At 48.8% G+C, this 21,338-nt stretch overlaps 1 protein-coding gene across 9 annotated transcripts in view; it reads left to right on the top strand.

Moving 5' to 3' along the window:
* Window positions 1-111: 111 nt before the first annotated feature.
* PAK6 (p21 (RAC1) activated kinase 6) overlaps window positions 112-21,338 on the top strand; it is a 38,842-nt gene continuing 17,615 nt past the window's right edge. For 2 of the 9 annotated variants that reach the window (XM_017837991.1, XM_017837983.1), the window contains exons 1-6: window positions 112-1,154; window positions 1,578-1,789; window positions 11,865-12,175; window positions 12,554-12,675; window positions 13,286-13,345; window positions 17,425-17,631. In XM_017837991.1, coding sequence (XP_017693480.1) covers window positions 17,628-17,631 — 4 coding nt within the window. In that variant the 5' untranslated portion in view covers window positions 112-1,154; window positions 1,578-1,789; window positions 11,865-12,175; ... (1 more) ...; window positions 13,286-13,345; window positions 17,425-17,627. Of the gene's footprint in view, window positions 1,155-1,577; window positions 1,790-11,864; window positions 12,176-12,476; window positions 12,676-13,285; window positions 13,346-17,424; window positions 17,632-17,821; window positions 18,251-20,963; window positions 21,071-21,338 lie in introns of those variants that run through there. The other 7 variants (XM_017837989.1, XM_017837988.1, XM_017837986.1 and 4 more) reach the window with 7 other exon arrangements.

Here is a 21,338-nt window from a genome sequence, read left to right as displayed (position 1 = left end):
AAAGTGACTGACATGCCAGAAAGCTGTAAATAACTGGCTTCTTTATCAAGATACCTGTGGAAAACACCTAATTGCCTCACTGGCTGCCCTGCTGGTCTTGACTTGATTTCTGACCCAGCTGCAGTGGGGGAAGCCATTGCACTTGCTGCCTTGACTACAGCATTGGGTTCTGCTGGTTTCCACTTGGGACTGAGGAGCAGGAACGTAATGGTTCCAGCTGCTCCAATCAGCTTCATAAATCCGTCCTCATTTACACACCTATGAAGTCTGAAGCCTTAGAACAGTTTCCCTTCCTTCTGCAGGGTGCCAGGAGACCTGGTGCTGAAATTTAGCCTGCAGAGGTGTCAGCCTTGTATTAGAGTTGGTGTTTTTGTGACACAGCGGGACACACGTTGGTCTGGTGTAACTTGTCCAAGGTTCCCCGAGTCCTGGCATCCAGAGAGGGGCAAGGCAACACTCCCCACCCTGGGAAGGAACTCTGTGACGGGGTAGCACTGCACCTGCCAGTCATGGCCTGCTGTTTGCAGGGCCCAGGAGCCTTGAACCACAGACTGTCCCAGAGTGAGGCTCTGCTACTGCAGCTCCCTCCCCATCCCAGTGTGAAGCCAAGCCTGTGATTTCCAGGCTTGGTTGAGGGGAAATGCACAGTCTTTACACACCGAAATATTGATGAGTATCTTGCTCTTGCCTTTTGTGCAAAATGCCACTCAAGGCACTGTGCCATCCTCTCTGCTGAGCTCACAGCATCAGCCCACGACAAGAAAGGTCCCAGAAAACATTGACTCACTGCATCCCAGCATCCTGCCAGGGGACGTGTCTGCAGTGAGATCTCCTCAGCTGGAGCGAGGTTTAATGGAATGGATCACTGTGAGGCTGTTTTACCTTCCCTGAGTGTGCTGCCACCTGTGCTGCCTGCCAGGACAAGGGCTGGGGGGCACTGGGATCGCTGCCAGTGCTGGGCAGGACACAGCTGGAGCTGGGGGTTTGCATGTGCAGGAGGAGCTTTCTGGAGAAGCTTTCAGATGAAATTGCTGAGAATTTTTGCCTGAAGCAAGGGATGTTTCCCATGTTTAAGACAAGCAGTAACCTGCAGTTAGAAGGAAGAAGGGACTGAATTCACTCCAGAAGTATTTCTCCAGGATCTTTTTTTCAAGGTAAGCCTGCTCTTGTGGGAGGTAGATGGGGCAACAGGGTCCACTGTTCTGAACTCTAAAACTGAGGCGATTTCTACATTTTGTTACCTCCCCAAGCTGTAGAACTGAAATAAATCTGTCTCTGGCACTCCCTTTTTAGGCTGAAAATTTAAATTGGCCAATAAGAACTAATTTTCTGAGGTCTGAAGCCTTAAGAAAGGGGTGAGGGAGGATGTTTTTTAACACTGCCGTGTGCCTGCCTGTGTTCTAGTGGTGAATGAATGCCTGACTGTGCCTCTAAACCATGTATTTAAATAGCAGAATAATGGGCGTTGTACAACAGTAGGTGAATGAAAGTAAAATGTAGTAAATAGACATCAGCTTATGGTTTATTAATTTTATTAAGTGGTTTTAAACATTTATAGAGTATTTGTTGTCCTGTAGGAGGCAAAATGATGGTTCCTGCCTTGAACTGGAAGGTTTTTAATTGGCACGGTTTGAAGAAATGTTGGTGAAAGCAAGAGAAAGGAGATAGATGCTTAAAAAAACCCTATCTGAATGGCACCTGAACAACCAGTTCATTGCTGTTGAAAACTATTTGTGGAGAGACCAGAGGAGAGGTCCTTGTCCCAGCTGCAGGAAAAACCTTATTTAAGGTAGGAAAAAAATACCTTGAATGTACAGAGATGGCTCTGAAAAATACCTGGTAACATCTAAAAATTGTGTAATCATCTCCTCCTGCCCAGTATAAACCATAAACTGAAACTCCTCCTAGCTGGGAGCCCTCCAGACTGAGAGTTGTGTGCTTAGGTTGTGGGGGGTAAATTACAGTCCTTGATGAAAGTCCAGTGGAGGTGCTGGAGCCTGGGAGGAATGCACTTGCTGAGCCTGGAAGTGCAAGGCAGAGTGTCCACATCTTCCCTTTGCACACTGATGGATCTGATAGATGTATGCAGTTCTCTTTTGCCCATGGGAAAGGAATAGTATGTGTGCCCATAAAAGCAAATCCACCTTCTGTTTAGGGAAGTAACTGTAGTCTGTAAACTCTTGGAAAAAGCCTTGTCGACTCTGTGAGGAGTGAAATGAAAATGCTTTTGGCTGCTGCCTCTTCCTTTCCCCAGGCTGGGGGGACTGGAGCGGTGCCTTCAGGGAGGTTTGTGCTCTGGGAGGGGTGAGGCTGCCCGGGGAAGGGCACCTGTGCCCATGTGGAGCCAGGGGTCTGTGCCAGGAGGGGCCGGTGCCCGCAGCCATTGCATAACCCTGGGCTGGCTCCACTGCCAGGCACTGGAGCAGCCAACGCGCTTGGATGCTGTGCTGCAGTTGGATTCCACTGGGTGGAAGTAGTTGAGGGTATTCCTGCCAACTTCCCAGGCAGGAGTCATCCGTTCTGCCTCTGTCGCTCGGGGAGCATGAATGAATGACTCTTGAAACATTCATGTAGAGCAGCTTCCAAGAATGCTGCGTACTGAAGCCTGGAATACATTGTGATCTGATTCATGATCCAGGGTCAGCAAAGGCTTTGAAGAGGTGTTTACCCAGTGGGTGGACACGCTGCACTTCAAACTGCCCAAGAAAACCACAACATCAGAGGGCAGGGGAGCAAAGTGTGAGCAAAGCCCCAGAGGAGCAGGGGAACCAAAGAGGGACAGTAGGAGCCACAAGCTGTGGGCTGGTGGATGGGACAGCACAGCAGCTTGGGGATCTGGGGGGCTATGGAAGGTGCTGTTGCTCTTGGCAGTGTCACTTGACATCATTTTAGGTTGGAATTCTGCATAACCGGTGTTCAGCATGGAATGGTTCTTTACATGGGTAAAACCTTGTGTTTTGGCTGATAGGATTTCATGGGAGAGGGAGGCTTTCTGCAGCTCCAGAGAGGGATCAACAGAAGGAAACAAGTGATGCTGCTGAAGAATGCAAAGTAGAGCAAGCTAGATAAAGGTGATCCTAATTGAGGAGGAGGGTTGGTATTTAATTAAAACTACTTCTAAAACCCAGGCTCTTAGCAGTAAAATAAATAATAGCAGGACATGAGTAATTCCTCTTGGGGGAATGTCAGAGACAAAATTACAGTAATGTAATAATGAGGGGCCTGTGTGCAATTGCTCAGAGGAATAGGAACAGGGTAGAAGGATTTTTCACTGCTAAGAAGTTCAAATGTGGTTCAAGTCAAAAGGGACCGAAGCCTGTTAAAGCACAAGCTGTTTGGGACTCTTGGGCTGTCTGAGCTCCTGAGCTGGACTTGGCAATCCCAGCCCAGAGCTGGAGGTCGAGCTCCTGAGCTGGACTTGGCAATCCCAGCCCAGAGCTGGAGGTNGAGCTCCTGAGCTGGACTTGGCAATCCCAGCCCAGAGCTGGAGGTCGAGCTCCTGAGCTGCTGTAGTGAACGATGGCAAGTTCAGTGTGGCACTTGCACTCCTGCTGCTCAGTCAGGGTGTTTGCAGTGGACTAAAAATAAGTACTTCAGGCCAGACTTGGGACAATTGAGCCATGTGTCATGCAAGTGGAGGCAAGAAAGGACCTTAAACCATCTTGATCTTCCTTATTTCCCTCCCACTCCTCATTTCTAGTTGTGAAATCATCTCAGAGCTCTGCCTGCATTCCTCAAGCTGTGATGCCCGTTTTGATGAGGTGGTTAAATAGCATAAACTCATTAAGCACTCCTGACTAATACTCAGTGACATAACAGCATTTCTTCTCCATAGCTGGCTTGCATAAATGCTGCATTTCAGTTTGGGTTACCCTTTCCATGTCATGCTTCTCGTTTCTGTGATGTCCATCTGTTTACCAGACAAGGTTCTGGTGGCGGGGGCAGGGAAATAGTCTCAGAATACAAAAAGAAGAAGCCCCACAAGCGAGGCCAGCTGGGGCTTGGAGCAGCCTGGTCCTGAGCAGTGAGTGCAGCCCCGCTCCAGCTCTGAGCGGGGTCACTGGTGCAGCCCCAGCTGAGGCCCTGCAGCAGCATCCCCTGGCCAGGCCTGTGTCCTGCTGCTGTGCTGTGGAGAGGTGAAACACCACGTGTAGGAAAGATGGTTTAGTTGTTAAAATGAAACATATCATTTCAAACTAGATAGCAGATGTACCCAGCAGCTTCAGCAGAGGCAGTGACTGTGAACAGATCATGTCAACTTGATGTCTCTCAGCTTGATTGGTTTTCCCCTGAGAACGGGTTCAGTTGGGCTGCCTGTGGTGTCAGGGCTACCTTAGTGGTGCCCTTCTGGCCTTCTGACTCTTCTTTCTGCCACAGGTATCTGTTCTGGATACCTTTTTTCCCCCACCTGTGTCAGCCTTGGAGTTTTCTTTCAAATCTGTGACTTCTCAAGGCACAGCAGGAGCTGAGGGTCTTTATAGCAAAACTGGAGAGCTGGGCTTAGATGGGGAGAAGAGGTGTGAAAGTCCTTCCTTAATCTGGACCAGGAACAGAGGAGTTAATATGTGCGCTGGCCAGAAGGCTCTACACAGATCTTAAAATAACCAAGAACAGGATAATTTGGCTTAAAAAACCATCTGGGTCTTGATTCAATGCTCATTAAAATTCATAGTAGCCTTATGACTGGCTTGTGGAAGAATTAAGTAGGGTGTTACACTTTATAATGAGTACTTTGGGCCCTGGCCAAGAAAGTACATCACTGCCTACAACAATGCTAGAAATTAACTTCTTTCCTGTAACATACAGCTCAGAATCAGGATCTTTGAAGCACTTGTGGAAGTCAGTGAAAAAGCTCTGCTTTCAAGGGATTTTGGATTGCACCCCCAGAACAGCTGTTAGGGCTGACTCTGGGAAGAAGTCTCTGGGGAGTGGCCTCTGAGCTGTTCCTGCTGTAGCAAGCTGTCCACTTCGGGCACACTCACAGGGAATCTGCAGGGATCAGAGCTCTGAGTGTGCAGGGAGAGGGGGGAAATCAGACTGCAAACCCAGCTGCTGCTCTGCAGTATACAGGCCATAAAATGAAAAATGTGTGCTGTTTATTTCCTTAGAAACGTAAATGTAATAACTAATGTCACACGTAGTTCAGGTCCTGTAGCACCTCATCAGCCATAAGATGCTCCTGTCTGCGACTGCTACTGAGGCAACCTCCTGATTTCTGACCCTTTCTTAGAAAATACTGGCCGGTGTTAATAGGGAAGAACATAGCAATTCTGCTGCTCACTCCCAAATGGGGAGTTTGCAAAGCTCTTTGGGCTTTTGTGCTCTCTTCCAAGTTCTAAATATGTTCTCCCAAAGCGTCTCCGAACAGCAGCTGAGTGACGTAAAGCTGAGCCAGGAACTTATTTAGGGAACGTTGCCTTTTATTCCTGTGCCATTTAAAGGCATGTTTTTAAAAAGGTCTCGTAGAACTCAGGGTCACCTGAATTGTGTCTGGCTACTCGTAACTGGTGGTCTGGGTGGTGGGCTGTGGCTGTACCTTCAGCAAATGGCAGTCCCAGTTTAAAGAAGGAAATGAAGGAATTTTCCAGATAACTACTCAAGTATTTCTGTAACAAATCTTTGTTCACAACTCTACCCCAGGCTTTCAGTTTTCATCAAAGTTCTGAAGACCTAAATAAGAAAATGCTCATTTTGAGCGTTAACAAGAATGTTTTCAAAGGTCACATGTGCAAATGAACTAACTTAATACTTATTTGAACGTATTTTTTTCTGAATTCATTTGCTTGTAAAATTTATTTGGCACTTCAGAGAGCACATGAGCAATAAAAGTAGTTTTGAATTAGTAGCTTGAGGAATGATGAAGCAGATGATGAACTGAAGTTTTTCAGTTATTTTTACAATGCCATCTTCAGAATCTCTAAATGTGCAGAATGGGAAACATTACATTTTATTTACAGTTTAAACTACTATGTTTTATGTTGCTCCTTCTTGAATTATTATAATTCAGAATGTGGAGCTTTCCTTTAATGTTTATATAGATATAAATAGACACGTCTCAGTGGATTATTTTCTGGTGCCATGTGGGAGAGGATTCCGGTTGAGTTATTCCACCATGGTTCCCCTCTCCCAGCAGCCAGCAGGGCCCAGGCTCATTCCAAAGGAAGGATGTTTGCTCTGCCAGGAGCCAGCAGGTCCGTGTGCTCAGGAGGACTGTGGCTGTGCCCAGCCTGGCCTCCATTAATCACGGGGTGCCTGTCCTCTGGAACAGGCATTGCCTGACTTGAGTGCACGTTTCAGTTCCTTACTGTGGGATCTGACAACATTAATAGTTGCACACACGCTTTGGGTAGTTGTGAAACTTATTTTTAATGGAGAAAGTGGCAGTTGGAGCTTTACTGTGTGTGCTGCTGAAACTGTGTCCCAGAGCAACCAGCACCTCACGCTGTCTTAGGCTGGGATTGAGGCTCTTATAAATTCCAGCCCAAATGAAGGCTGGAGGAGATTGCTGAAGATAAAGAAGATGAGAGGCTTCTGTAACTACTGTCAGAAGAGACCAAAAATCGCTCTTATGGGAGGTAGAAATGAACTTTTTCTCTCTCCTCTGTTGTAGCAGTTAAGAGCACCAGACAAGGATGTCACAGCTACCATTTTTCTATATTATATCAATAAATCTCTGAGTGGGGATTATAACCACTTAATCCTTTCCAACCCCTCCTGAGGACTGCAGAGCATTCACAGCTTGTGGAGCCAAGGGAAACCAAGGGTACAACATTGGGACAAGCTGCTTTCAGTGGCAGAACAAGCAGGTCCAGTTCCTGCACTGCAGGTTTGTGGCTGCTGAACTGTAGGCCAGGCTGCTGAAAAAAACAGAGCCTGAAAATAAATAATAGTAATAATAATAACATCCCCCCCACACGTTTAACTCTTCACCCATCTCCTTTCCAGTGAGAGGAAAGCCAGTGCTTGGTCCAGCCTTGGCAGCTGGAGAGGGTTGAAGTAAGTTTTGAATACTCATCCCCTGGCAGGGGGTTGAGATGCATTTTGGATACTCATCCCCATCGCAATAATCACCCTTTCCTTTCTTCTCTTCCTCGGATTCTATTCCAACAGCTGCCCTGCCTCTACCAGCCTTCCCCCCAGATAAGCTCCCATACAGCACTGGAGGGCAAGGGCCCCTTCTGCCCCTGCTGTCCAGGGGGCTGCTGCTGGGAGGGGCTGTGACACCCGTTCCCTGGCACGGGATTAGCAGTGCAGCTTCCTGATTTTCCTGAGGTGGGCTGAATGCCTTCAGCTGCCTAAGGCTGAGTTGTTCCCTGCCTCCACAAGCAAGTGGGATGGGAAACCTGTGCTGCATGGAGCCACGTGCCTGGATTTTGACAAGCATAAGCTCCAACCCTCCAATTATTCTAAGCTCTTGAGAGTTGGGTTCGAATGTACCCAGAGGTAGAGGGTGAGTAATGTCAGCACAGGGTGTTAGACTTGTGCTGCCGTTATTTTGGCCACCAGGAATTTGCTGGATTCTGGTTAATTCTGGAGTGATAGCTGACTGACCTAGTTATTGGGGACAGAGGCTGGGTCTGTGCTCCTGTGCTGCCAGCCAGGGATTTCAATCTGCATTTCTATAGCATCCTCAAGGATCGTAGCTTGCTTGGAAAAACAACAGATTAAGCCGCCTCTGTTGTGGGGGAGTTGAGCATTGTCACAGTCGTTTTACCAGCCTGCAGAGTGACTTTCCCAAGGTGACCTGGGAATCTGTAGGCAACGCCGGCTTTCTGCTGGGATGCTGCCATTGCAGGACTGATCGTCCTGACTTCTGTGGGAAGCAGCAGATGCACCTTTTGTAGAGGGTGGCACAGGCTTGTCTGGTGGAGCGTGACGTTACTTCTGTAATAACCAAATGAGTGTGTGCAGTTTTTGCAAGTAAAAGATCTGGAAGAGGTGTGAGGTGGCTGTGATCCAAGCTGTATTGATTTTATCTGCAGGGAACGTCTACCAAGCCACAGGAATTTAACCAGTAGCAAAATAGCCTGTGCTGTTGTTCAGGTGATCTTCTTGGGCTTTAACTTCAACTTCTCACCAGAGCGGGAGTTGACATTTTTAAAGTCTGCTGTTTCCTTACTCTCTTTAAGCTTAACCTGCTTTCTTCACTTAATGGAGAGGGTGGTCAGGCATCAGAAGGGGCTGGAGGTGGTGGAGTCCCCAGCCCTGGAGGTGTGCAAGAAACGGCTGGACATGGCACTCAGTGCTCTGGGCTGGGTGACAAGGTGGTGCTGGGTCGAAGGGTGGAATCCATGATCTTGGAGGTCTTCTCCAACCAACCTTTAGGACTCTGTGATTCTTGCCTCTGGTGTTCTCAGTTTGGCAGAATTTCCTTGTGCTGTTTCCTTGCTGGCTGTGCTTTGTTCCACCATTGGAGTTGCTTGGCCCAGGAGAACCTGGCTGTAACCCAAGGAGAGCCTGAAGCAGCACAAATTTCCTTTGTCCATGTGACCCAGGCTGATTGTGTTTGGAATGTGCATATGGTGAAGAGGGACTCCAAGCTCCCCACTGCCCTGGCAGATTTGAGTGTGCTCTGGCTAAACCAACTTCCATCTCTTCAGCTCTGGTGCATTTGTGTTTTGTTTGGAACTGGAAAAAAATGCCACCTGGTTTAGACTGTAAACCTTGGAGAGTTTACAAGCACACGGGGTGAGCTCTGTGGTGGGAGTGCCGGAAGGGCTTTGTCCTGCTGGGATCTCTGGACACTCCCTGGACAAGGGCAGCAATGCATAGTGAGCAGGAGGATAACCCCAGCCTTGGCCATGCAGGCAGCTCTCCTGGCACCTCCTGCCCCCCTCTGAACCGACAGCCTTGGGGGAAGGTGGCTGAGCTGTGAGCACTCAGTTAAAGCGAAACTGCCTCTGGATTGCTCCCTCCTTATCTCCAGCCCTGGCTAATGGCATGTGGTGATTATGAGACTCCCAGACTTGATTCCTATCTCTAGCTTCCTCCCACCAGCTGGTGCTGATGTGTGAATTTGCAACACAGCTCTTCTCCTAGTGACCCCTCTGGCCCCATCCTTGGTGTATTTTGTTCACTTCCCTGACCAGCTTATTCTGGATTTGCAGAGCCATGAAAGAGAGGAGGAAAGGGATTCTTTGTGGAAGAGCATTTGTGCCCCCTATAAAATCCCTGAGCTCAGTGGAGCCCTGATGGAAGGTCTGGCTCTGTGGGTGGAATTGCTGTAGTTCTTATTGGGACTTCCTGAGTGTATCAGATTTCCTGTTCCTTAGTGTTAGGCTTCTCCCGGAACCTTTGTTGAATAAAAATAAGTTTTCCTTAGCAGTTTTCCCAGTTCCCACAGGCTCCAGACAGGTGGGCAGGTACATTACTCCTGGCTGAGGTAGAAGAAAGAGAGTTGGCCTGGTAGAGTTGGCCTGTGTGTTTCTGACTTTTTACTTTTGAAGTTTAGAAGTGCCCAGTCTTGCCTATTGGAATAGGAAAACATTGAATAGTGGTTTTTTTCCTCACGAAAGTGTGTTCTAGTAGAGATGGACAGGGATTCAATGGAACCTACTGCAGCAGTGCAGGACGTGAGGTCCCGGAGCTCTCCCGGCGCAGTGACGTGACTGGGCAGGGTGAGGAGCGAGCTGAGATCAGCACTTGGGATCTGACACCGGCTTTGCTTTGTGTCTGGGGAGGGGACAGGGAGCACGGAAGGGCCTTTGCTGGCAGATAAATCAGGCAGGCCTCGATGCAAGCCTTTAGTCAGCGTAGCCTGCAGCATTGTGCTGCCAGGCCTGGAGGAGCAGCACAGAGCAGCCGTAGGAGGAGTGGGGCGTGGAGGTCTGTGTTTATAGACATGGACCGGTATAATTATTTATATTGTCTTGTGCAATTCTCTAGGTAAGAAGGGAGCAGTGTGCAGGCAAGGAGCAGTGAAATGTGTAATAAAGGAACAGTTGCTGAAGGGGAAAATTAGAGGTGCGTCGCTTTTACTGGGAAATTTTTCTTCAAAGTGTGTAGGACTGCTGGGACCAAAGTGTGAATAGAAAGACTGGAAAGTGTCCTAATTTTTCATTAAGATTGTAGGCAGCAGAGGTTCACACCGACTCAGAGCTGCCTTGGTTTCATCTAAGCTTGTGTCTTGACAAGTAAAATCAGGCTCTTCCATTTATAAAGAACTTCTCTTGTTCTAGAAGACTGTCTCAGCACATAACCCAGGAAATACAATCCTCATGCAAATCTGGAGCCAGCTCCAAGCCTGGGTGACTCCTTGGAGACTGTAAATGCCATTTGTCTGTGGCGCTCCCAACGCCCTGGTGCTGTGGGTGACTCCTCTGTGCCTGGCACAGCAGCAAAGCCCTGGTGCACAGATGACAGGGACAGTTTGTGCTCCCTGACGCGTTCCTTCCGCACCTCCCAGGATCACCTCAGCTTCCTCCCCTCTGATCCTCCACCGCGCTGCTCTGCCGTGGAGTTCCAGCCTTTTGGGAAAGAATGCTGTCCCCTCTGGTATTCACTATCCTTTACTTTTAACAGGAACTTTCATTTTTTGATTACATCTGGGTACGGGGCCTGCCCTGGAGGAGCTAATCCCCAGACAGAAAGGAACCTGGCTAAGTATTTCCTGCATCCTAGGGAGGGAGCAGGCAGGAAGCTCAGGTCTCTGTGGCAGGCTGTGGCAGGCAGGGACCTGCAGTGGAACATCGAAGTGGTGACTGCACGCTCAGGAAGCAGCCCTTCCACAGCTTAGCTGGCAGGTCTGGAAATGAGGATTAGGAACCTCAGACCATCAGCTCCACTGCCGGGATTACCTTTAGGTTCTCTCTATGAATTCTTTTCTCCATTATAGTCCCCATAGAGCTGGTGAATCCCAACTACCTCTGTGACCCTGGTTGTTGTACAAACATACTGCAGCCTTTTGAGGTGGGATGGAGAGGTAGGAAAAGAAATGGGAATGAAGGAACAAGGCTAAAAGGTCACTGGGCTGGCCCATCTCTGCTGGACAAGCCACTCCCAGCAATAATGATGACAGCCTAATGATTGTTTGTACCATGTCAGTTATTTATTTTAAGGGCAGTTCAAAAATCAAACAACCAGGCCCCCCCAAGAAAAACCCACCCCAAAACAAACCCCTAAAAAGTCATGGGAGTGGATTTTTATGGCTTTTATCTCTGGTCTTTGGACCTAAAAACACCTGAGGGTTAAGCCAAGATTGTTAGTGGTTTGGAGAGGCCAAGAAGCCTCTCAATTTGCAGTGGAGCAAGAGCAGCTGATAGGTTTGCTGACAGGAACTCTGACCTCTCCTGCGCTGTCCCCTCTGCCCCTTTCACCTACGTGTCTGTGTGTGTCTGTGTCCGAGGCTGCTGGTGGTGGAGCTGGTGTCCTGCTGGGCGTGAGTCATTTGGGGAAAGTATTTCCAGGAGTCAGGAAACCCAGAGGCACAACGGGATGGGAGGGTGATCCCAGACTCCAGAGCCGGCAGCACTGACTCACTCGCGGTAGGACAGGGCAAAAGGAAAAGCACCAGGTCATGTGCTGCTCATCTGCAATGCAAATCAATGGGGTGAATTCTTCTACAGCCAGCCATAGAGCTGGCAATGCAAGCTTTCCTGCCAGGAAAGACAAGGGATTGGTGGCAGGTCCTGAAACACAGGGCGAGATGGCGGGTTCTTTAGGAGCTGTAGCAGCTCCTGGCCCCAAGGCTGTGGAGCCGAGAGAGAAGAGCCAAGGAGCGGAGCTTTAATAAGTCACAGTGGAGCGGGGCGGTGAAGAAGGGCGGAGGGGAATGGGAAAGGATCTCCCCAAGGTTCTTGCCCAATACCCAGCACAACTGGGTGCCCAGGTGTGACTCTGAGCTCTTTCTCTCTCATTCCCTCTAGGGACCAAGAAAGAAGACAAAGAGGAGAAGGTGAGATGGTCCCAGGAGGCTCTGCTTTCAGCATATGTCGTTTTCCGAGGCTTCTCTGTGCCGAATGCTTCTGTGTCCCATCTGCTACCACACCCTGAAATCAAACTCGGCAGCTTAGGTGCACCAGGCACTGTACAAACATGTCAGACTTGCCTCCACCCCTTTTTCTACTCCCGCTTTTTCCTGCCGTCTTTCTCTCTCAAGTTTATCGGCGTGTCAGCGGATTCTGGTGGCGGAGCATTCCCACCTCACCTCTGGGCACAGAGCAATGAGGAGTCAGGGGTAAGTGCCCTCCCGCAGATTTGGGCATGGACGTTGACTTGCTTGCTCTAAAGCCATAACAGCCATCCTAATGGCCGCTGTTCTGTGGGATTTGTGCCCTGTGTTTACAGAGGACTGGGTTTGTCAGTTTGAACTAACGTCTCCACTCCCCAGTGGCTGTGCTGCCTTGGCTTAACCCCTTCCCTTCGGAGCTGAGCCGTGCCACGGATCGGTGTAACGATCCCACGTGTGTTGGCAGTGCCAGCCTGAGGCGAAGGGAGAGCAGAATAGTTCGAGGGGTCATACAGTTTTTTCTCTCAAGGGATGGTTCTGAACGGGAAGAAAAACCGGGAGCTGGATTCCTTTGCGAAGGAGTTTACTTCATCTTTGCTCCTATAGCCCAGCAACACTGTCCTCCAATCGGCTTTGCTGCATGACAGTGGGAGAGTTTGCCTCCAGACCCTTCTTGCTCCTCTCCCTTGGAATTGTCCACCACCAGCATTGTTGCAACAGGACTGCCAGTAAGATCTTGTGTTTTTTGCTTCTCAGGTTCTTTTAGGTGGGACGAGGTGTGGGGCTGTGGTGTTGGGGTCTGGTGATTCAGCCGACTGGCACTCAAGGGATGGGGAGTGCAGCAGGGAAAATGCCTTGTTGAATCTGAGAAGGGTGATGCTCTTAAAACCTTGGGATGAAGAAGGGGTTAAGAATTGCTCTGGATGATGCTCGAGAGAGCAGGCAGCATGTCAGGAACATGCAGCTCGTTGCCTTTACGGGAGACAGAGCAACGTCTGCTCTGAAGTCTGTGGTATCTGCAAGGACCCTCAGTGTACCTTACGGAGAGGTCCAGTCAAACCTTCCTGTGTGTACTCCCAACCTCGGGCTGCTGTGCTGGCCAGGATCCTCCCAGCACTCCTGCTGAAGCCACGCTGTAGTACTCGTGTGGGGCTGGGTGTGAGCGTGTTTTGGCTGGCTGGAAGCTGGGTAATCTCCTCCTATTTAAGTTACAATCTACGATTCTATTGGGCATTTGTACTTAATTATTTTTGTCAGGTGGTAACCAACTATACGGCCAGGTATGTGCAGTGACAGAAACCAGTCCTGTCCATTAATCTTTGCTTTCTTCTTTGCCAGGACACTAGTGCTTTAATGCATTTGGGGACAGAGCACTGAAAAACAGAAGAGAAATTTGTGGTGAGTGCAAGCTCTTGGGTGAGGCTGGGGGATGTATGTAGAGTAAGAGACATTTGCTGAGTCTTCCCCTGCATTTCTGAGTTCTGTGCTTGGGTAAAACCTGAGTCAGCCCTTACACAGCTGCTGGGGAAGGGAACCTGCTGCCTGACTCTCCCTCCAGCCCTGTCCCACTGGAAAGTCTCATTCCTGAAGTGTGATGAAGCTGTATATTGATGTTGATATTCCGTGCTGCCTTGGTATGGACATGGTGTGTGCTGTGGGAGCAATGGCTTTTGTACCCAGTAGCAAAGCTGACCAAACAGTGGCCAAGCAGATAGCTGGCTGGATTAGTAACTGTGCTCCCAGGTGGAAAGCCTGCTCCATGCACAGGGGTTTTTTTCTGTCTAGATGGGTGCAAGCGTGGATGTACCTGGGAAGGACACTCTGGGTCCTGCTGCTTGCAAAAGTGAGAAACATAACCCTTCTTTGGTCACAAAATGGTTTTCATTCCCAAGGAGAATTAAATTAATTAAGGAGAATTCCTTAAAAGTTTGGCTGTCCTGCCTCCAATGAGGAAAAAAGAGCTCTTTTTAACCTACTTCCCTAATGTGCTTAGGGAAATTTAGAAGGAGAGAAAAGAGCTAAATGTTTGTGCAAACTGCTTTAAAGAAAACTGGTTAAAACAGCTTGGACTAGCTTAGCCCAACTGCAAGTAAAAGCTCAGCCAGGCCCTGAGCTCTGTATTACCCAGACTGTGTTCTTGGGTACCAGCAGGGATATGGTGCTCAAGTTCCATCCCAATGGGAGCAGCACAAGAGTTCTGTACCTGGGCAGGACTTGTCTGTGGTACTGCCCCTGCACTAGTCCCCTGCCTTTGAGTTATAATTGCATAGACTCAGTGCAAGGGAGACTTGGATGTTTTTAGGGAATTTCTCAATCTGGTTTAAAGTTGCAGGATTACCCTGTAGCTTGAGGACTAATGCACTGAGATGGGGTCATTAGTGCCAATGCTGTCGTTCTGAGATTGATTTTCCATTCGGCTGCCAAAAGAGAGCAAGGGGGATGGAGAGTGCACAAAGACTAAAAGTCGAACTCTATTTCCCTCAGAAATATCTCAGGAAATTACATTTTCCCCAGGGCTGAGCCATTTTACTTGTAGTGTTAGTAAATGGATTATTTTGTAATTAATTGATGAACAGAATACAGCTGTAGCCAATGCCAGTTATTTGTGTGGTGTTCCGAGTGCACCTCAGGTTTTAACCTGGTTTTTACTGAGGCTGTGTTAGCACTTGCACTCATGGCAGGTCTGCCCTTTGCAAACAGAGCAGGAGAACCGATATTCCCTGGGAGAAGACTTGTCTGTTACGATTTGTTTCCATCTCAGTATTGGCAGCAGTGAGCAGGAAGGCACTGAGAGTCAGCCAGGTTGAGGGGTTCGAGCTAGTCTGTCTCCTCTGTGTTTTGGGGCACACTGCGTGGGCTGCAGTTTTCCCATAGTTATCCTGTGGGGATAACACAGGCAAACTGCCTTGCAGGCTGCTGACAGCAATTAAATATATTTGTATCTCACTTTGGGAGAACATGATGAGCATAAGCAGGGACTAAGATGGTTTAGTGTTGGTTGGAATGAAGATTAACTCTTGCATCTCTATATTCGGGTGATTGGGACATCGCTGGGGTGTCTCTGCCCGCCCCTGGCTGTGCTGCTGGAGTGAGCATTGTGAGCCAGGACTGTGAGCACCGGTGCCTCTGCTGGGGCAGGTCTGCCTGGGAGCTCAGCCCTGCTCAGAGCGTGTGACTCCCTGCACACAGTAAGATCTGTGCCGTGCCCATGGGCAGCACAGAGCTGCAGCTTCCCTCTCATAACCCCTCGTGCCAGAGGCAGCTGGACCCGGCGGGGCAGGGCGCTGGGATGGAGCCGCAGGACGTGGTGCCCGGTGCTGTGGCATCGCGTGTTCCCCAGACACAGCCCTCGCCTTGGCTCCTTCCCCTGCCATGTGACCCCGCCTGCCAGATGTGGCCCCTTGTGCTTGTCCCAGCGTAACCTCTCGTCTGGCAGAGATGATGTGTCTCTTCATGTGGATTTCTGGAGACAGAACCTTAAATGTTCTTACTCTAATCTCGGTAGTATTTTTATGCTGATTTTGAGTGGATCTGTCACACAAGACAGTGGAAACTGAAGCCCTGAATCCTTCAAGCCCTTTTCTTGAAGCTCTTTGGTGTTTTGCATGAACAGCAAAATACAGTCACTTGTTTTTAACCCTGATGCATCCTTTGTGGCAAAATAATGTCATTAAATGCCTGTGGAACAAAGCAGCTGCTCTTGGGACAGGGATCAGTGAGGTGTGCAGGTGTGCAGCCAGAGCTATACCAAACATTAAGTGGGGAAAAAGGGTCATAGTTGGTGTCGTGGCTTTGGGCTCAGCCCAGTGACCTGCAGCACATGTCCCACTGGCTCTGGGTGGACACGAGTTGCCACTTCCTCTGGTGCTGAAGCAGGGTTTGGTGGCTGTACCCTCTCACACACCAAACCCAGGATGAAAGGCTGGTCTAACAATCAAGGCCCTGGACTGCAGCTGAGGTTTGGGTGTGGTTTCTGTCTGTGCTGCTGGGCTCTGTCACAGTGTCTGGACCTACGTGCTGGTGTCAAGATCAAACCTGTGGGCAGAGTGTGTCTTGGCTGCTGCTGGGGCCGTGCACCTGTGTTTTCTCTCTGTAGCCAGGGTGTGTTGGGTCTGGATCTGGCCTTGACAGAAAGTTAAAAAGTGGCCAGGAGACATACCTGGGAGCTCTTTTAGATTTGCTGTTCTAGACATAGCTGGGAAGAAACCGGGCTAGTAATTTTTTTTCTGTCTAGTCTGCAAATGAGGATAATAATTCCTTTTCCTCACCTTTTGTCTGTTTAGATGAAACCTCTGGAGGGTGGGGCCTGACTTCAGAGACTGGCCCGATGGGACAGTGACTTCAGCTGGGATTCCTAGGGGCCTGTAAATAAGGGAAAACTTTATTATTGTCGAGGGAAAGCCCATTAGCGATTGGGACATGCCAGCACTGGTTTTGGAAAGTTCAAGAGGTCTTTCCTATGCAAATGCTTTGACAGGTCCCAGAATGAATTTGGTGTGGTATAGCTAAAACACACCTAAAAATATGTCACCCAGCAGCATCCAAAACAAGCTGAGCAAATAGGCGTTCACTGGCTTTTAGTTTTTAGCCCTAATTTACGAGCAAGGAAATGGAGCAGGGGAGGAAGAGGCAGCACTGGAGCCTTAGGACCCTGCCCAGTGGAGGCATGGCAAAAAATCTCAAAGAGTTGAGTTGTTCTTCTCATTTGTCAGAAAGAAACCCACCAATTTAACAAATATGTCTCTCCCTAAGCTTATTTCTAATGTAATATTAATCTGTGCTCTCATGTGTGTGTTTGGGCAGGATTTAGAGCATTACATCAGTTTGCTGTGCTGCTGCTTCGCTCCAACACGCAGCTTTGCCATGGGGGGCTGGGGAGGGAGAGGAGTGCAAGGAAAGGAATTGGAAGGGGGGAAGGGATGCACAGCAAGCAAATAGCCACTCTCCTTTAGGAAGAAAAAAGTGCCTCAACCAGTATTTCTAAAACTAGAATTGCAGCCAATTGAGGAAGGTGTCGTGGAGTCAGAGCTGTGCTCTTAGATCCCATTTCAGATTTTGGACCATTTTGCTTTCCACTGACCCTTGTTGCCATTCCTCGCTGAGTGAAGTCACATTTGGGTTTGTGAGCTCCTCGGGGACCTAACCTGTCATTTCTCTGTGTCTGCAAACTGCTGTGAATGTCGATGGCCTCTTATAAATAAAAAGGATGTGGGAAAGCTCAGGAAGGCAACCAGGAGGCTTGTAGGTCTGGGCTGTGGCAGAACTCCCTGCGTGCACCCTGCCAGCTCCCTCGGTGTGAACACACATGTGTGCATGTGCCACGCATGGCTAATGGCCTGGTTAGCCTGGGAGCCATTCCCGAGGCAGCACATGACACTGACCTGCGGAGCAGAGCATGGAAACAGGCTTTTCCTTTTAATTGGTGGGTTCTCTGCGATCTTCATCTTCCTACTGCAAACTCATTCTGCATATTGCAGTTCCTCCGGTCCTGTAGGAAGAGTTCTCCTCCTCTCCCTCCCCTCTCGGAGCTGGCCAGAGCAGTTTGGCGGATGAGCTGCGGGAGGACTTGGAAATGATGGGACTGGCTTTGCTGAGCCCGGGGCCGGAGCGTTCCCTCCGCTCCGGGCGGGAGGAATGTAGGGAGCTGTGTCCAGATCCGCGATAGCGGCGCGAGGAGCCGATGAGTGAGTTCGGTGCTGCAGCGGGGAGGGGAGGGAAGGCTTATTTGGAACGGGGAGCTGCCCGAGCGAGGCTGAAGGAGCTCCGCGCTGCCCTGCTATCATCAAGTGCCTGTGTGAGGGAGGGAGGGCACGCTCCCTGGCTCCTGGGAGCGTGGGGGCTGGCCGGGAGCAGGGGGAGGCAGGTCGGGTGAAGTGCCAGTGCCTGCTGCTGCCTTTGGCTGGGCGTTGGAAGGAGCCATTTCTCATAACGTTTAGCTACTTGTTTTTATCAGTGGGGTTGGTCCATTTCTGTGCCCTGCTCCTGGGCTTGCCTGGCTCCCCCCATTCCTCTCTCCTTCCTAACTCTCATTCCCCCTCCATCCTTAATCTTCCCACCCCTTCCTCTCATCTGAGCCTGACCCTTCTCTCTTCTTGCCCCTCCTTCCCAGCCGATCCCTCCCCCTGCTCTGGATCCGCTGGCTGTGGGATTTTTTTTCCCGTGCTCACTGGCAGATGTGACAGCTTTGGGAACTGTATCATCCAGGAACAGCTATATCTGGAGTTGAAAAACCTAACGTGGTTTCCCAGGCAGCAGGAATGGATCGCTGAGAGAATTTCAATCTCCGACTGCTTTTGTCTTGTGGTAGTGACTTTTATTATTTATGTTTGTGACATTTCTTACAGTACAGTTGTCAGCACTGAATGAAAGACTAAAGTCTAGTAGATTATTATAAAATCAGTGTCACAGTATTTGTGTTGTTATATTAAAGGGATGCTGTTTACGTTTAAATACAGGTTTGACTTGATTTACAAAATTTTATATGCATAAAATGTTCTTATGAATTTCTTACTGACTGAGAAAAGGCCTGGTTTTATGTGTTTTATTTAAACATTCTTTAGCTGGGTATTGGAAATAAAAATAAATAGCTCTTGCATGAAAACCACAAAGTGAAAGGAGGCTGGTTAAATACAGAGCTCCTCGATGAAATGCAAAACCTACCCAGATTATTACAATCCATATTTCAAATAACTATTTTTAGTGTATGGATTTCATTTGCTCTTAATGCAGTTTACCTTTAAACCACCTGTCTGATCTCTTTCTAATCAGATGTAAAGCAAATGCCACTGGGTGCCCAGGGGTGTGTTGTGTGTGGAGCTGATTACATTGTGTTGTTTCTGAGATGTCTGTTATAAGCCAATAAGGCACTTGCAGGCCATGCCAGCCAGTCCCCTAAAACCGAGCAGGAACTCTGGAGCTGCTCCTTGCAGGGTCTTGGGGGGCTTGGGGCTCTGGGATGGCAGGGCAGGGGCTCAGTGACAGCTATGGGGATTTATGGCAGTGTACAAATGCAGTGTTTGTGCCTGTGCAAGCTGAGATGCTGACAGAGCCACTGTTCTGGTTGGGGCCAAAAAAGGCTTTAAAAATTTGCATTTTGAAGCAGTTCAGCCTGAATCCCTCTCCTTGTGGGGAAATGCCTGACATGTTCAGAAAACCATTGATGCTACAAGTGCTAATGGTTGTGGCATTTGGAACACCCCATTTTACAAGACTCTTTGCCACCTGAAGCAGTTAAAGAGCAAACTTGGAAGAGACTGTGCTATGCCCTGGGTATCTTTTCATTATGAAGCTGTGAGAGAAGGAGCAGGAGAAGGAAAAAGGCTGGTTGAAATAGTAATATCTCTGTGTCTGGAAATACCCCTGAGCTGGTGGATCAAGAAGCAGTCATGACTGATGTATTATGGATTCAGAACTGAACCACTTGCTATAATACTGGAGAGATACTCCCTGTTCTCCTTGGAGGCTGGGAAGCTCCTTAGCAGCTCCAGCTGTTGGTTTGAGCAGTACTAACACCATGAGCATCTTTCCTTTCCGGTATTGACTGCACTTTTCTTTTCCTTAAAGAATTGCCCTCTGACCTTAGTCTTGATTCTTAGTTAATAAGTAGCACCAAAGGGGCCTGAGAGATGAATCACTGTTTGAGGAGCTGCAATCCAGACCTGGAGCACAGACACCCTTCCCATTAGCTCTCCACTGAGATGGATTTGTGTTTTCATTGGAGCTTGTTCTGAGCAAAGATTAGATTCTGGCTGTGAAACCTCTTCCAAGCAGAACAGTTGCTTCCAGCCTCTCTTGTGGTTTTTTTTCAGTTTGCTAACCTTTTGTTTTCTTTTCCAACTGTGAGGTATCTTTGGTGGGCTCCTGGCTGCAGTGTTGCAGTGGCCAGTGTCAGTGTGAGGGGTGGGTTTCACCAGGGGTGGATGGCATGAATGGGGTGTTAGATGGAGTAAAGGTCCTTCTGTGCCATACAAACACTTCCCACCCCTGTGGCTGCAGGATCATGGTGACCAAACTGGGAGCCAGTGTAGATTGGATTTCAGAACCTCTGTCTAGCGCCAGGAATCAGTCATAGTTCAGCTGGTGACTGCCCTTTGCTCCCTAAACAAGTTTAGAGTGGGACAACCTGGAAAATGTTTGCCCTAGATTTCCCTGTGATGTGCTGATTTTGGAGATGGGTGTCCTCTAGAAGTGTATTCTTGTCTCCACTACAGAAGGTTATCTCGCTGTGGTCTGTGGCTCTGACCCTTGCAAATATTTGTTCAGCACAAATAGTTGGAGGCCGAGGGCCTGTACAGGGGAAGAGTGACCTGCTACAAAGTTGAAGTGGCAAAAATGCTCTCTCTGCCTGATGTCAAGGAAGAGGAGCTGTTCACTGCTGTGAGCAGTGTTAGTGAGAGGCAAATGCCAACAGTCAAGTTGTCCGTGGAAAGGGAAGAGCGTATAAACAATTTTTTACTGGTGGATTTTAATTGCTTTAATAAACCTGTGGAGCTTTTTCCCAAAGCAGTCAGTGGAATCACGGAACATTTCAGAGGAGAAGGGACCTTCAAAGAGGTTGTGTCCACCCCTTGCAGTCCTCCACCTTTCCTAGGCTGTGCACACAGAGCTCCAGTTCTTCCTTTTCCTTCATATCTTCCCAATTTCAGAGAGGTCTGATCTCTTAGCTTTCTATTTATCTAACTATCTTTTTTTGGCTATAAAATCTAGATTCAGATTTTGAATGTCTCCTGTGTTTGGGAATATTTCAGTGTTAGCTGCTTCTGGCTTGTTGCACTTACACTGGCTGTTCACACAAGCTGTCTGTCTCAGCCCTCAAGGGAAGGAGTCTTAGTTTTTAATTTTAGCTTCTTCAGCTACCTGCTGACAGAGTTTGATTTCCACCTCCCACCTCCTCTCTCCCTCACGGGCCCTCTAAGCAAGAAAAACTGAGATCCAAAGTTGGTGTTGGGCAGATCTTCTTTTGGCAGCAGCTCTGTTGTCTTTAAATTGGAACCAAGTGGATATTAATTACTTGCAGTAACCAGTGAGAAGACAACCTGAGCCCTGTTCATAACCACCTTTCATTCCAGGCTTGTAGTGGCATCAACACTCTCACTGGCTGGACTCCAGAGCCATTTAACCTAGGTAGGAGCCTGTAAGATATAAATACTCATCTCTAACATGTTTTTGAATGCTTATATCAGGTAATGTGAGTTTGTAGAAATAAAGGAAGTCAGTAGAAATCCCAGCTCAGCCATGGACCTGCCAGGTGGTCTTGGGCAAGTCTTTGCTGTGTTGGTGCCTCTGCTTCCTCCTGGGATGATCAGTGCTTGTTAAAGTGCTTTTCCCCAGAGAGTGCCCTTGGTGCAGTGCAATGAGCTGCCAGAAGTGACCGGTGGTTGCACGGGCGGGC

The sequence above is a fragment of the Lepidothrix coronata genome, unplaced genomic scaffold (assembly GCF_001604755.1).
Source record: "Lepidothrix coronata isolate B3197 unplaced genomic scaffold, Lepidothrix_coronata-1.0 Scaffold319, whole genome shotgun sequence".
Lineage (NCBI taxonomy): Eukaryota > Metazoa > Chordata > Aves > Passeriformes > Pipridae > Lepidothrix > Lepidothrix coronata.
The sequence above is the reverse complement of the archived record's forward strand: the minus strand, read 5'-3'. Positions and strand labels throughout refer to the sequence as shown.